Source organism: Hippocampus zosterae, chromosome 13, assembly GCF_025434085.1.
Source record: "Hippocampus zosterae strain Florida chromosome 13, ASM2543408v3, whole genome shotgun sequence".
Lineage (NCBI taxonomy): Eukaryota > Metazoa > Chordata > Actinopteri > Syngnathiformes > Syngnathidae > Hippocampus > Hippocampus zosterae.
Window position 1 is genome coordinate 11,324,161 of NC_067463.1, and position 16,149 is coordinate 11,340,309.

The following is a 16,149-nucleotide window of genomic DNA, read 5'->3' on the forward strand; positions in this document are numbered from 1 at the left end:
CTTCTAAACTTAACAAGATACAAACTTAGGTTTTTTTCTGTTGAGACTAAATTGATGATTCTGGTTTATGCCTTAGGGTCTTTGCGATGAAAAAGCTTTTGTTGATTGAGGCCAAACTGTCAGTATTTCTTGTTTTTGTTCTCTTTGATGTTAACATAGCGTGACCATACAGTATAGACAGCCAAGGGGTCTTGTTGATTGTCCATTCAGTAGTACATGCACTCTGAATTAAAAAAAAAAAAAGAAAACTATACATGCACATGAATAAACAAAAAACTAAAACAATGAAAGTTGAATTGTTTGTGATTTTTGACAAAAAAATTATTCGTTTTTTTTTTAATGAGCAACTTTTATTTGAAATGCTATTATGAGCGTCTGCTTCAGTATTATTTTTTTGCCAGTTCTCCTGGGCAAAAACAGTTCCAGCTCACAGTTTTAGCTCTTTGAGCATTGGTTCACCCCGGAGGCCAAGCAGGAGGTTGTTTGCCGCCAGGCTGGACATGGCGTTACGGGTGCTGTAGGAGGCACTGGCGATGTGTGGCAAAATCACTGTCGAAGGAACAGACACGAGGGACATAATTGCGGGCAGGCTAGGAATTGAATATGTTGACAAATAATATTGAGGCATCTGAGCATTATTTTGGTGTGTGTCTGGGAATTTTAGTCCATCGTGTGAGGACAGACGTCACTGATGTTGGATCTGATAGAGGGAAGAGCCCACAATAAAGTGAGGGCTCAAGTTCTTCTCTACACACACACACGCACGCACTATATATATATATATATATATATATATATATATATATATATATATATATATATATATATATATATATATATATATATATATATATATATATATATATATATATATATAAGTGGAAGACTTTTAAAAATTATTTCCCATATGCTAAATAGAAAAATCTCAAGGGATGCCACCAAAAAAAAGGGAAAAAATACACTGAAATAATGACGACCTCGTCTTAATTTACTCACAAATTTGTGTGAACTCTTGGCCTGTTTAGTGCAACACGAAGCTATTATTCTGCGATGTAAATGGCAACAGCTACCGTAATTGTAATTTCTAGTATCTAGTGGAAGAACATTTAATTGTTGTGCCAGATACAGTTGCGTCTTTCTTGAGATATTAGTTATTTCACTCTGCAAACTCAAAGCACTGAGATCTGAAATCATCTTTGTCCACTAAGTGAATCAAAATGTCATTTATCTGTTCCAGCCTCTCTTGTCATAACCCAAAAAATTTCTTAGCAATTATATGGAAAAAAATAAAGCTTCATTTCGTGTTGCACACCTGATGATTTCTCACAGCTTATGCCACAACCATGAACAATCATAAACTTACCACAGTTTTTGAGGGTGAACAGTGGATGGTCAGTTGGTAGGGGCTCAGGGACGGTCACGTCTAATCCCGCGCCAGCAATCTGATTAGTGGCCAATGCCTCGTATAGGTCGTTTTGATTCACCACGCCGCCCCTTCAACAACAATAACTGTTTGGTTTCATCAAATCACTGAATGGTTTGGGTTGGTTTAGTAATTTTTGTTCAGTTTTGGACTTGTGCTTTCTCAACTTTGCTTCTGAATGTTGTTAACTGTTGTGTTTGTAAATGCTTTTAGGTGTTGTGTCTTTGCTTGTGTGAAGCACATTGAGTTGCCGTGTGTATGAAATGTGCCATATATAAATAACGCTACCTCGCCTAGTATTAGGTATGTGTTCTTATTTCAGTTGAAAATTGTTTCTGTCTTACCTGCTTGTGTTGATGAAGATGGAATTTTTTTTCATCTTGGAGAAAAGTTTCTTGTTGCAGATTTCATGTGTTACAGGTGTTAAAGCACAACACGCCAATAGGAAATCGGACTGCTTTGCCAGCTCATCAAAAGACACTAGAGCAAAGTGATCAGTAGTAATTCACAGGAGAGCACCTTGACAAAATTCCATAAAGAGTATTCAGAATTCCCAAGTTAAAAGGTACCAGACTGGTTCTTACCATACTCTGCGTTAATGTCACTGGCCAGATCGGGCCGGGGAGACATGTCAGTGTAGATGAACTTTTTCACTTTAAATGGAGCCAGGCGTTCAGCAATGGCCACACCTTAAGAACCAAACACACATTTGAGTTAGACGATCCAAAATATTTGAGATAGGTTGACATGTTTGTTGTCTGGAGTTCTCACCAATCCTCCCCAGGCCTAAAATACCCACAGTGCTGTTTGCCAGCTCATGTCCACACAGCCACAGAGTTCTCCATGTCCCCCAACCTCCACTGAAGCAAAGGTTAAAAGGCAGCTTACAATGTGTGCACGATAGATTTGAGGAAATGCAAAAGTGTGTGTGTGTGTGTGCATGTGTGTGTGTGCGTGCGTGCATGCAAATTACGTCTTTGCTTCGTGTGTGGCCTCGATGAGTCTCCTAGAAGTTGCTAACAGCAGAGCTACAGTCAGTTCAGCGACGGCATCTGTCAGAACGTCGGGTGTGTAACCCACACGGATTCCTCTGCATGGACACACATCCATATTAAAAGATCACTATTATGTTTATTATTATTACTACTACTACAACTACTACCACTACTAATATTACTAATACTATCATCAGGTTCCTTCATTAAGTATGACATTATCCTAAACTTTGAACATTCTCTGTTACCAATCTTTCCTCCTAGCTCGCCTCGGGCTGTTGGGCTACTGTTAATATTGAACCCTGCTTTTAAACGGCTAAGTCTTTTAGAATGCCACACTTTTGCTAAGACTTGAGGGCTAGAAAAGAACAAATCATATTGACTTGGGTATTCCTTGTTTCTTTTTTCTTTTAGAACATGACAGTAATTTTCACTGCCATTGACATCTATAGATGTCAACTATTCATGATAATTGGGAGGACTGGCAGGGAATCAATCTGACTAGTCTTTACGTCTGGGTAGTGCGCAGAATACTGCCAGTAGGTGGCATAGGGATCCAATAGTGCAGTTTTCTAAATGCTGACATAATGGCTTTGAGGATTGTGTGACATCAGAATCACCTTCTCTTCAGCTCCTCCAGAGAGAGGTGGTCAAAGCCCACAGACATGGTGCTTAGAACCTTCAGGTTCGGACCTGGAGGAAAAACCCGAACATTCATGTGTGTTGAAAGTGTGTGAGATCATTTACGTTGAGCGTGGGCAGTCCCCAAACCTGCAGCATCCAACAGTTCGGCATCTATCTTCTCGGTCAGGACACAGAGGAGAGCATCAACACCTTTGACCTTCTGAAGAAGCTCCTTCCTTGGTACTGGTACATCATCAGAATCCCATAGCTCAAATTGTACCCTGGGAAAATACAGATCTTTTTCATTATTTCATACCGATGATTTTTTTTTTTTTTACAAAAGAAACATGTCAAGTGAAATCAAACCAATCGAGTCAAAATAATGACTTTTTTGTATGTATTGTATTTAGTATAGTATGTATAGGAGTGTTTTTATTTCAGTCACATGTGGAGATACCCTTGAGTCTACATGTCTTATCTCACCTACTGGATGACAAACAGCACCCATGTCTCCCCTCCCCCACAATAAACTCCACTGATTGAATTATTCAAGGTGCTATGTGATATGAAAAGTTGACCACCTCCAATATTCCTTATAGATACGGCAGCAATAAGTTTACAGGATGCTGGATCACTCACTGTCCAGATTCGTGAAGGATCTTCAGGCCCTCTGGTGGGATCTGGCGAGTGACGTACACCCGTGGTAGAGTTGACATGTCCCTCTGTATGAAGCCTACTGGAGCCCCAGTGAGTGCCAGCGGCTTGACAGTGGCCCGCTGGAGCTGACGCAGTGCTACACGACTGCACCACATTGCCAACAGAAAGAAAAACCACAGGGGAGGGGAGAGTTCGCTGGCACTTTGAGGTTGTGTACCGGCTGCGTGCAGACTTGGCCTCTGGTTGAGTGGGAGGTGTCTGCAGATCACTGGCCAATATGATTAGAGGGAGGATGTCTCTAGAGTCTGAAGGTGAATGTGATTCTATCATGTTTTCAGCATTAAGCAATATTATAGAGTACAGTAATTGTATTTGACACACATATGGGGAGAATTTTGAATTGATTAGGAACAACATTTGACTCGCTTCTCCCCTATACAGTCTTAATGAGTGTCAGGACTCAGGACAATGTAAATGTTTCACTTGATTGTTGAACTTTGCCTCTTTAAACAGGAAAGATACCAAATTCCAAAAGTTTGGCCGTGACGATAGTTTTGCAATCTCACGTTATCAAACAGAACACACACAAAACAAAAAAAAAAAACATGTATTTGCTTTGACTTTGAGCATGTGTGTGGCTGCTGGTAATATCCTGTTGTGGAATCACTAAACTCAACTTTGGGTACTGCTTCAAAATCCGATGAGCTCCAAAGTAAGACCTATGCCAAAGCCTTACTCTCATTACATAAATAATAAACACGACAATACAATAATGCTTAGTTTTGATTGACACTGATATGATTTATTTTAAAATTGCATTTTATTGCTGTGGCACACTCTTGTGGTTTTTACAGAAACGCGCTTTAGAGTGCTTTGTATTCATTTGTTGTCAGAAAAAGAAAAAGGATGATTCATTTGCATTATTGTTTCGTCACGTCATTAAATAAAAAATAAAAATCGTTTTTTTTAAATACGAGTGTTTACTGTGCAGCGTGTACTGTATATCTTAACGAATTCCTAATCCTTATAATGAACAAAGCACGTCCATAATTTAAAAATGATACATACAATTGAAGAAAAAAATCAATTGACATTTTTTTAAAGTAAGGTGTATCTAATTTATTGTTTATAATAAAGGAAAGAGGACAAATATGTTTTGAAGTCAGAGGTTATTGATCCTTGGATGTCGTTTTTTTAGGAGCAAGGCGAACGCTATTTGGAATCGCTCTTTAATTCAATATTAGTAGGTCTTTGATTACAGCGCACCACAAAACCGTCAACCGTTTGTCGTCAGAATTTTACTTTGGCGAGATCATTCGACGGTCCCGATCACGTGATCTTGTGACCCGGAAACGTTCCAAATTTCTAACCAATCACAACCATTTACTCAACACCGCTCCCCACGCACTCTGATTACTCTACGTATGAAAGATTTTCTTCATCGTAATAGTTTTAACAACGTTTTTAAAATTGTTTCGGAATTAGCAAGACGTTAACAGATGCCTCCGTTGGCAGCGAGACTATATGACACATGCGTCAGCACTTTCAACTAGTTTTGCCATGCTCCATGTCGGTGCTCGTCACCGGTGTCAGGCACTCGCACTACGATAGCTAGCTACAGCAACTCAAAAAGATGTTTCTGAGCTATGTTCTTTCATACATATTTTGTGTTTTGTATCGGGTAAATATGTGCTGTTTCGATAGTCTGCAAGAGGTCCGTATTGGGTAAATACCACTTTAACGATAAGTACAGTCAGCTGACGTAGTTAGCCATTCAGCTACAACCACGGTGCGTTATAGCTGTATTTTTTTTTTCAATTAGAAGCAGCAACATATGTTAACAGGTCATCTGGTCACTCTGGGTTTTTATAGGTCGCACCTTTATCTCTCAAGCAGTTGATTTCCACACCTCTTCCCCTCCCAGCATGGCTGAAGACTCGATGGAAATAGACGACTCTCTTTACAGGCAAGTGGTGTCATCAGAAAACGCAAGTTATTGACTGTTGATGGGGATTCAAATGACCTCAATGCTATATTACAGAACTGGCAAGAGCAATGCTTTGGGTTAATACTGTCATATAAAAAGCATCTTACTGTTCTGCTCACTTTCCCCTTCTGTCTAGTCGCCAGCGCTATGTGTTGGGAGACAGTGCCATGCACCAGATGGCCCAGTCTGCAGTCTTTCTCAGTGGATTGGGAGGGCTGGGAATAGAGATAGGTACTCTATCACAACATTGTAATATATGTACATTTGCTGATCACAGCATTAGTTGCGCCTGCACAATTGTGAGATTGTGTTGGATAACCCCAATACAATAGCCGTATCAAAGATTCTGCCTTGCATCGATAATGCTGTTGCTCAGTATAAAAAGCTGTTTTATTTTATCATTGAATTGTGCTAGTGTACCCAATGAAGTGTCCACTGTCTCTTCTACAATCATGAACAAGCAACTGGAGATTTGACAATAGATGTGCTTTTTCACAGCAAAGAACATTGTCCTGGCTGGTGTGAAGGTAGGCACTCTCTTAATGTTTAACTTGGGTAATATTGCACAGCTGTTGGGAGTAGTGATTAACACTTCTGACCCACAGTCAAGAGGTTCTGCATGGGTTCAATCAAGCCTGCCTGTGTGAAGTTTGCATGTTCTCCTTGTGCTTGCTTGCCTTTTCGCGCTATGGCTTCTGACCACACCCTAAAATGTGCTTGTTAGGTCAAGTAAAGACAAATAATTGTTCCTAGGTGTGAGCGTGAATGGTTGGTTGTCTATTCTGTGTGTGCCCTGTGATTGTCTGGGGAACAGTCTAGGGTGTACCCCACCTCTCATCGACCATAAGCTCCAGCTTACCCACGAGTCTAATTGTAACAAGCGGTATTGAAAATGGATGAATATCATCGATATCTTGTGGAAAAGAAATTCTCATTGCTGCAATTGTTTAGACATTATGAGAATGTAGTGTACAGTATGTTCTGTATTGTGCAGGCAGTCACCCTCCATGACACAAAGCAGTGTGAAACCTGGGATCTGGGCTCGAACTTCTTTATTCACAAAGAGGATGTGTTGAGCCAGCGGAAAAGGTAATGGGCGTCAGACACGAGCCATTCATCTTTTCTCACACATCAGAGTGATGTCCATCCATGCCAAGCTTTTATATCTTATTTTAAAATCCTTTCTTAAGGGCAGAAGCAGTTTGCCCCCGAGTTGCAGAATTGAACCCTTATGTCCATGTTGACAAATCCATCTCTGCTCTGGATGACAACACTGATCTCAGCTTTCTCCAAAAGTATCAGGTAAGTGCAGGTGCACCGAATAGAATAAATGAAATCGCTATGTTTAATATCTGACAACTATTTTTTTTCCTAGTGTGTGATTCTAACTGAAGCCAGACTGAGCCTGCTGAAGAGAGTGAACGAGTTTTGCCGCTCACAGCGCCCTCCTATCAGAGTAGGCCTTTTAAACGCAATCAAGCAAAAACTGATGGCTGTCCTACAAATGCATTTCAAACACAGTCTGTGAAATGTTAACACAAACTACACTGTCTCCGCAGTTCATTGCATGTGACACATATGGCATCTGCGTGCGGGTGTTCTGTGATTTCGGAGAAGAATTTGAAGTGTTGGATCCCACAGGGGAAGAACCAAAGGAGATTTTCATCCAGAGCATCACTCAGGTGAGCGGTTAAGTTTTCAACCAAATGTTCAGAGTGAATTTGGAGGACAAATTTGTTTTTTGACCATTGTTGCTCAATAGTACCCCATTAGGGCTACAAACTGTTGGAGAAATATCTCATTATTTATTTCAATAATTTTCCGCTCAGGACAATCCTGGTGTAGTCACCTGCCTGGACAACCAGCCTCATGGGCTCCAGACTGGCGAGAGTGTCGTTTTCAGAGAAGTCAATGGCATGGTGGAACTCAATGGCACTGCAAGACAGGTTTCAGGTATTGTATTATTTCTGGCAAGGCTGTTTTTTTTTCTGCAGAAGCTGTTATGATTGTGAAGATGAGTGAGAAATGTGTTGTTTTACTTGTCTATCTTTAGTCCTTTCCCCTCACAGTTTTGCAATAGGAGATACATCCCATCTACAAGAATATGCACATGGGGGTTTCTTTGTCCTTGTGAAGACCCCAAAGATACACTCGTTTGTAAGTCAAAAGTATCGAATAAATAATGGTTAATAATTAAGAAAAATACAATTGTGGTTTTTTTTCTCTGAACATCTCCATAACATTTTAGGAACCACTTGAGAGACAGCTGTGGGATCCTCAGGTCTTGACTCCAGACTTCAGTAAACCAGAGGTGACTTGAACCACAGGTGTTGGGGTTGTACTGTGGTGTATAATACAACTTGCAATCTCTTTTTAGTCGCACAGAAGCACTACACCCTGTCTTTTCCCCAAAATATTGGGATAGAGTTTCCCACATTTTTCAGGAGATGTGCCTGTCCGTACAAAGATTCACAAATAACTGACCCCAAAAAGGATTAAAATTGGTCATAATTGGTAAGATGGTGACAAAACACTCATTTTGTCTGCATATGGCAACTCAACTCACTTGAACAGAGTTCCTTGGCTCCAAGTGGAGCACAAAAACAGGAATTAAGTGGAGGATAGATTCCAAAACAAAATCAGTGAATTTGCGAATCTGTTGTGGCCCACTGTATTGATGATAATAAGTAAACGTAACCAGAAACATAACATTTACTTCTGCTGCAGCCTCACCAAAATTTGCTTGCCACCTTCCTATTAGGCACCACTACAGATCCATGCTGCCATGTTGGCTCTGGACACCTTTCAGGAACAGCACAATAGACTTCCCAACACTGGGTAATCAAAACTTTTCTGTGTCCAATCTGCCTTTTGTATGGAACATTTCAGTGTGCGCGCGCACACACACACACACACACACACAAAGGTGTTGGGCTTTGTTACGGTAATTCATGACAGAATTCACTGTATGCCACCAGCTGTTTACAGGACACCGAGACTCTCCTGAAATTAACTGAGGAAGTGAATGCCACACTTAGGAACAGCGTAAGTGGACCCACCACAATCCCAAACATGTTTTTTGAAAGAAGTATTTTGTGAGTTTCAGGTCATTCCTGTAGACATAAAGCCTATAAAATGTTAGCTAATCTTACCTTGCTGATGTTGCTATTCCTGCCTCTCTATATTTAGGCTCCTGTGAATGCAGAGTTGGTGCAATGGCTCTCGAGGACTGCGAGGGGGACGCTTCCTCCACTATCGGCTGCTGTAGGAGGCCTTGCCAGTCAGGAGGTTCTTAAAGCCATCACTGGGAAGTTTGCACCCCTGCAGCAATGGGTAGGCGTCATACTGTAATATCTCATTTGGATTTGGCACTCTGACGTGATCTTGTCGGCTATGTGTATATTGAGTCTACTTGTTTTTGGTGCAGTTTTATCTTGATGCCATTGAGATAGTAAAGCCACTTCAGAATCTGCCTGCTGAAGAGTTTCTTCCTCGAGGAGACCGTTATGATGGACTGCGAGCTTGTATTGGTAAATCATTGTGTGGGGAACTGCACAAGCTCAGGGTCTTCATGGTAGGTTTTTCCAGCTCTTAATTAAGTAAAAATGTTAGCACGGTCATATTCAGATCAATTTAAAATTCATGCCCCCATTTCCACCTTTGCAGGTGGGCTGCGGCGCCATAGGCTGTGAAATGCTGAAAAACTTTGCCCTGCTCGGAGTGGGTTTGACTCAGAGCTCGGGCCAGGTGGACACTTTACTTCTGTTTGGTTTTAACGACATATCTGTCATGCAATGATTTTCTTTACTATATGAAAAATTATTATTCCATATTTGTCTTCAGGTGTGTATCACAGATCCAGACCTCATAGAAAAGTCCAACCTCAATAGACAGTTTCTTTTCAGACCACAGCATATACAGGTGAGATGATTATTTCGATTAGCCTAGACGTTTTCTATATATTTTCCTTTTGTTTTTAATCTCGTACAAACCCAATAACAACGATATGTTAAACATTAAAAAAAAAACATGTTCAACCCACATTTAATTGAATACACTCCAAAGACAAAATAGTTAATCTTGAAAACAATAAACCTTTGTGTTTGTAGCAAGTAATGATGAATGTAATGGCTAAAACATGTGACAAAAAAGCTTGGATGGGTGGCAAAAAAACCAACTGTTTGGAGCATCCCACAGGTGTACGGGCTGACTGGGAACAGGTGGGTGCCATGATTGGGTATAAAAGGAGTGGGGAATTGTTCAATCATTAACAAGCAAAAATGGGGCGAGGTTCACCTCTGTGAATAATTGTGTGTTGAAATAGTCGAACCGTTTCAGGACAATGTTCCTCAATATACAATTGCAAGGAAGATAGGGATTTCCCCACCTCCAGTCCAATAATATCATCAACGCTTAGGAGAACTCAACTCCAACTCAATATTGGTTACCTATCCAGTCTCCCCAAACTCCCTACACTTCAAAAAGTTTCCTTTTCTCCTTCATGTCAGAAACCAAAGAGTACTACAGCAGCCGAAGCCACTCTGAAGATCAACCCAGACCTGCAGTTGGATCCTCACCTTAATAAGGTGTGTCCTGCCACGGAGAGCATCTACAATGACTCCTTCTACTCACACCTGAACCTGGTGGTCACTGCACTGGACAGTGTAGAGGCCCGGAGATATGTGGACAGGTGGGTCAAAACTCGTCTGGCTCTCCAAGCAGTCTCGGTGATCAAGAATTAATAATAATAATAACATGGATCTACAGTGCGCCTTTTAAAGGGCCTCAATTCATTTTTATTTTGTTGTTTTCCAGCCGCTGTGTATCTAATCAGAGAGCGCTCCTGGACTCTGGGACCATGGGAACGAAAGGACACACGGAGATCATTGTCCCAAATTTGACTGAGTCCTACAATAGCCATGTGAGTGTACTTGCAGACGCACTTCCCTGCAAATGTGTACTCTTCTTCAAGATACAGAATGAATGAATTTTTTGCTCCCCTCACTTTGTTCACCAGAGGGATCCCCCAGAAGAGGAAATCCCCTTCTGTACTCTCAAATCATTCCCTTCAGTCATAGAGCACACCATCCAGTGGGCCCGGGACAAGGTAGATCCCCATAAAGCTCATCAGAATTCATTCCCGCATTATACCAAAAATGGTGGTTGTTAATCCTATTGTCCTAATTTGGTCTTTACCATCTAGTTTGAGAATGCATTTGTCCAGAAGCCCTCCATGTACAACTCATTCTGGCAGACCCACAAATCAGCTGAATTTGTGCTCCAGGTGCAAAAATCACTCTTTTGTTATTAATCCTCATGATGAAGTGCTTCTCTTCCTATTGTTGTTTTTAGTTCTAATGATTTCTTTACATTTGTCCACAGAAAATGCAGGCGGGTGAAAGTTTGGAGGGCTCATTTGAAGTCATTAAACTGCTTAACAGGCGGCCTCATTGTTGGGAACAGTGCATAACCTTGGCTCGGCTGAAATTTGAAAAGTATTTCAAGAGAAAGGTAAGGAAGGACTCTTACAATGTCTTTATTTTGAAAACCACTGCACAAATCATTCGGTCCACTTGCTTTACATGCACTGTGCACTGAGACTTGATTTGAAACCTGCATTAATTTAACAATGCTTTTTTGGGGGTTGAATTTTCAATGCTGTAGAAATTCTATATTGGAAACTCCTCTCAATAAATAACATCAGAGAGGTGCCTCTCTCTTCACCCTAACGCATAGCTCAAGTGTACACAATTAGCACAGAAGATTTCAGAGACAGTTGACACAAACGGAGATGGAGTATTTAATTGCAAATCAGTGGTCCATCTCAATATTTTCTTCCATTTCACTTCCCAGTGATGCCATTTTCACATGTCCTAATAATTTTGTTCATGTTACCCATCAGGAACATATCAAAAATGAGCATTATTTTTGTGAAAGTGAAACATCTGGCACTGCTCTTGGGCTTGATATGTTTAGGGATGGTGCAGGTGTACCTATCCGCCTTTAACATTTTGATTGAAATGATCTCTTCATGTAGGCCCTGCAACTTCTGCATGCTTTCCCACTTGATACAAGGTTAAAAGACGGAAGTAAGTTTTCAACACATTCCCATTAAAGCATATTCTACACTTGGCAGCCAAACATACCACCGTCTCCGTTTGTCAGGTTTATTTTGGCAGTCTCCCAAAAGACCGCCAGCCCCCATCGATTTTGACTTAAAAGACCCCCTGTGAGTAAACTGCTTTGACGTTACCTTTCTTGTGTACTGCACAACTTATCTTACCCCACTGGACAACTCACTTTCCCCTTCATCCCTTCAGACATTTCACCTTTATTGTCAGCACGGCCCGGCTCTCTGCAGGCATTTATAACATTCCATACTCGGAGAAGGTGAGTCAATATGACATTGTGACATAAGAGCTTTCAGCCCGACGCCGGCAATATGCAACACGTATACAGACTGCTTCATTGTTGTTTTCACTTTCCCCTTTCAGGATCTCTGTGAAGAGGCGGTGGCTGAAATCCTCTCTCATGTGAAGATCCCTAAATACCAGCCCACTGTCAAAGTATGCTTCAATGTCACTGATATGGATTTCACCATAACGGGTAATGAACTCAATTTATCTCGGTGCATCGCCTCCTTCACAGTGTATCGAGACAGACGAGGCGGCAAAAAAGCCTGATCAATTGAAGATGCCTCTAAGCAGCGAAGAGGAGAGAGCGGCCATCGGGCAGTTACAGTATGCCATTGCTGGCGACTTTGTCAAAGCAGGTTTGTCTTCAGATATTTGTAATGCGGATCAGCACCAAGTCGATGCGGCGACTTCCGCATTCTGAAATCAAGGTTATTGCTTGAAGTCAATTAATCGCCACTGCGTGTTTTGGCAACAACACGGGTGCCTCGCTGAAATCAACAGGTGGGGGTCTATGCAGCAAACCAGTATCAGTTCCTCAAGCGTGTGGTAATAAAATGACTGTTAGCATGGGCAACATGAAAACCAAGTGTATCCTCAAACACTGTTTGTGTGTAAGTTTTGCTTTGGGGCCATCTTGTCGCATATGCCAAAGGAACTCTGTTAAAGTGAGATAAAGAGCTTCATGTAGTGCTTTTCTGCCACCTTCAAAACATGTATTGAATATTGCCTTTTGTCTTGTTAATTAGCTAAATGGAAAAATTAGATGGAAATTTTAAAACAATCTCACCCAGCCCTAGAACCGAATGAATATATTTCCTTAACTCCAAGTGTGGTGGTGTTCTCATGTGATCTCTAGACAGGTTGCAGATGTCGCCGCTGCAGTTTGAGAAGGACGACGACAGCAACGGCCACTTGGACTTTGTCACGTCGGCGTCTGCCCTTAGAGCCAAAATGTACTCCATCGAGCCCGCCGACAGATTCAAGACCAAACGCATTGCCGGCAAGATCATCCCTGCTATCGCCACGGCAACAGCAGCTGTGGCTGGACTGGTGAGAAGATCCCTTAATTCAACGGTCCATCTCAAAATAGCATGAAGTTCTGTTCAGAATGGTAACACAATTCGGTGCCTGATTGTCATCCATTCAACTACTTGTTATGGCTTAGGTGGCCCTGGAGCTGATCAAGATAGTTGGAGGCTTTGGCTTTGAATCTTTGAAAAACTGCTTTTTCAACTTGGCCCTCCCTGTAGTAGTCTTCACTGAGCCAGCGGCTGTCAAGCGGGCACTCATCAGGTACCACCGTTCGGGTTCTTATTCACATATGCGGCGAATTAATTGCATTTCCATTCATTTCAATGTGGAATGAGGATTTTTGCGATACAATCGTGTTCACTGAACAAATTATACTAGTCTCTTAAGGTCACTATAAGTGAAAGTGCCATTATGCTGAACTGTTGTTGTATGTTGTGAGGGTGTTGGTAAATGTTTGTTGCATTCCCTTACATATTTTTCTTTACGGCAATTAATACATTAGTGGATGATGTTGGAAACACAATTAATACTGTGACTTGAATTGCTGACAAGGCTCAATCCATCGTTTACCGCCTGCTTAGAATAATACTCAGTTTGGATCGATGGTGTCACAGAGCGTCTTAAGGGCAACATGATGGAGAAATGGTTTGCGCGTATTGGGTTATCGCTCACACATTCTGCCCCAAAAAACATGCTGAGTGCACCCTGCCTCTCGGCCTCAAAGTCTTCTGAGAGAGAAACTCCAGCTCACCCGCGGTGACTCAAATAAGGACAAGCAATTTCGAAAAGTGAGCAGTAATGTTGTGACATCCTCATGATGTCTTTCAGGGAGAACATCTACTTTTCCATCTGGGACTGCTGGACTATCAGAGGTCATGAGGACTTCACCTTGTCTGACTTCATGAATGCAGTCAGGGTCAGAAACACTCACTCACATTTTTGCAGTTTTTTTCCCGTTTATTCTGAACTTTCTTCAATGGTTATGTGCTTTTCTTTATTTCAGGAGAAGTATGGAATTGAACCCATAATGGTCGTCTACGGTGTGAAGATGCTGTATGTGCCTGTGATACCAGGACATTCAAAGAGACTTAAACTGACGTGAGTGCTACATTGAGAAACGTTTATTTCTTTGCAACACTGGAAAACAGCAAATTTTAATTAGAGGTTACCTTTTTTGGGTGTCCGTAAATCTAAATTTGACAGTCATTTTAAAACTGTCCGAGAGATATTATTAGATTTTTGTTTTTAAGTTTGAATGACAGACACAGCCGAGGCTCCCTCTGTGGTCACCCAGCCTGACAGTCCGTGCTGGCTTCAGGCGGCCGCCAGAAACTGATGACGACAGAGTTGTGCATTTCCTGTTTGACACAACTTTTACCTTTGCTGCTGGATACTCGTGGACTGAATCGAGAGTGGATGACAGGACATAATAACTACTTCTAGCGACTTTTCACCTTCAGCATCCCGGACGAGCCTAAACTTGTCTACTACTTCAAACATTTTTGTCCCATATAATGGACATGTCAAAATCTGTTAGTTATTACAGTGGTTGACAAACCAGGAAAGCTGGGGTTTTTTTCACTTTTTATGTTAATGAAGCTTTTTTTAAGTAGCAGAATTGTTCAACCTGTAGAGCATTGAACCCTCATTGATAATAAAGTTTAAAGTTTAAGATAAGATATCCTTTATTCGTCCCACACTGGGGAAATTTACAGCCTCCAGCAGCAAGAATGTATGTAGAAAGGACAAAGGAGAAAGACAAAAACAACAAACATGTTTCAATTAAATACAATTATATCCTTCTTACTGGAGACATGCATAACGATTCAAAATGGCAACCCGTGTTTTGTACGTGCAGGATGCAGAAGCTGATAAAGCCATCGGCGGGCCGCCAATACGTTGATCTCACGGTCTCATTTGCTCCAGAGAGAGCCGAAGACGAAGATCTCGCCGGTCCTCCCGTCAGGTACTTCTTCAGCCCCGATGATCACATGCCCTGACAACGTCCCACTTCTTGTCACCTTCATGTACGGCGTCAGAATGACCAGGAAGTGGTCGCAGCACACACTCCTCCTCAGCCTTGGTTCCTGGTTTTCTTTCCTCTGATCCAAACATAGGAATATGAAGGTCGCTGGGTAGCACTTAACTGTATTTCTGTACATACAGTATGTTCTCTCTTTTTGTTTAGTTTTTTACTCGTGATAATAAAGTGGACAGCACCGCCTGTGTTGATGCCTTAAGACCCCTTTTTGTGTTACTAAAGCTGGATTTTAAAAAAATTACAAAACCTTGTAGACACCACACAACCACACTTTTCTCATGTGTGACAAGCTGTTGGGCCAGATTTAAAGCCAGTTTACACTTTAGAGGTTATATCAGTGGAAATGCCGCCATACATGCCTGTTATTTTGAGAGGTTATATCAGTGGAAGTGCCGCCATACATGCCCGTTGTTTGCCCATTTAGCCACACTTGTACCTAAGTCAGTGCAACACGTTTCCAAGCATTGTTTGATCATCGTTGTTGCTCCACCTCAATGCTTATTTATTAATTGTAGACGGACTTGAGGTGGCATCATGCTGCTATCCCTTCTCGGATCACAAGCAACATTTTCTAGATTTTTATTCTGAATTTGTTTTCCCAAGCGTCCTGATGTCGCATTTATTTACTCCATGCTGACTTGGTGTCTGTTTTTGTGTTGATTAATTGTCCGGCTAAAAGTCCTCAAAGTGCTGTACATCATGTATGTTGGAAGCTTTCCTGTATATAGTATTTTGAAGAGGGATTGTTGGAAGAAAAATAATGTGGCATTGAATTCCACCTCCTCAAACAAACAGGTGGTTCCTTCCACTTTTTACTCAAAGGTCTGTACCACATTATTTTCAAATCAAATCAAACCTGTCAATGGGCAATGCTGATACCGTTAGTTCTAGTGACATTCATTCGGTGGTTCAATTAAAATGTGATTTTTCAGCCTGTTAAACCTGCAAGTCTCGTTTTGTTTAAAAGCACCATG

At 41.4% G+C, this 16,149-nt stretch overlaps 2 protein-coding genes across 6 annotated transcripts; one reads left to right on the top strand and one right to left on the bottom strand.

The window, feature by feature from the left end:
- Positions 1–328: 328 nt before the first annotated feature.
- On the bottom strand, positions 329–3,927 carry grhprb (glyoxylate reductase/hydroxypyruvate reductase b). The gene is made up of 9 exons (XM_052084562.1): positions 3,682–3,927; positions 3,190–3,323; positions 3,039–3,111; positions 2,397–2,513; positions 2,195–2,283; positions 2,008–2,112; positions 1,768–1,903; positions 1,364–1,494; positions 329–549 (listed from the first exon to the last, which is right to left on the bottom strand). Exons 1-9 carry the CDS (start codon positions 3,852–3,854, stop codon positions 428–430), a joined length of 1,080 nt encoding a protein of 359 aa, XP_051940522.1. The 5' UTR covers positions 3,855–3,927; the 3' UTR covers positions 329–427.
- A 1,154-nt stretch (positions 3,928–5,081) lies between these two features.
- On the top strand, positions 5,082–16,116 carry uba6 (ubiquitin like modifier activating enzyme 6). 5 transcript variants are annotated; one of them, XR_007966138.1, is made up of 33 exons: positions 5,082–5,334; positions 5,572–5,665; positions 5,823–5,917; positions 6,185–6,213; positions 6,681–6,775; positions 6,877–6,988; positions 7,062–7,142; positions 7,246–7,368; positions 7,516–7,639; positions 7,740–7,843; positions 7,935–7,997; positions 8,448–8,524; positions 8,665–8,731; positions 8,876–9,019; positions 9,114–9,260; positions 9,353–9,433; positions 9,530–9,607; positions 10,195–10,376; positions 10,502–10,607; positions 10,704–10,793; positions 10,890–10,970; positions 11,069–11,197; positions 11,724–11,775; positions 11,852–11,915; positions 12,007–12,076; positions 12,181–12,252; positions 12,335–12,458; positions 12,959–13,152; positions 13,268–13,395; positions 13,963–14,050; positions 14,138–14,232; positions 14,993–15,503; positions 15,550–16,116. XR_007966138.1 is itself a non-coding variant. In XM_052084246.1 (32 exons), the coding sequence occupies exons 2-32, from the start codon at positions 5,625–5,627 to the stop codon at positions 15,132–15,134; spliced, it is 3,078 nt and encodes a 1,025-aa protein (XP_051940206.1). In that variant the 5' UTR covers positions 5,082–5,334; positions 5,572–5,624; the 3' UTR covers positions 15,135–16,116. The 5 variants fall into 5 exon arrangements, 3 of the variants coding, with proteins under 3 accessions (XP_051940206.1, XP_051940208.1, XP_051940207.1); XM_052084246.1 differs by having other exon boundaries at positions 14,993–16,116; XM_052084248.1 differs by having other exon boundaries at positions 5,098–5,121; positions 14,993–16,116.
- The last annotated feature ends 33 nt before the right edge of the window (positions 16,117–16,149 follow it).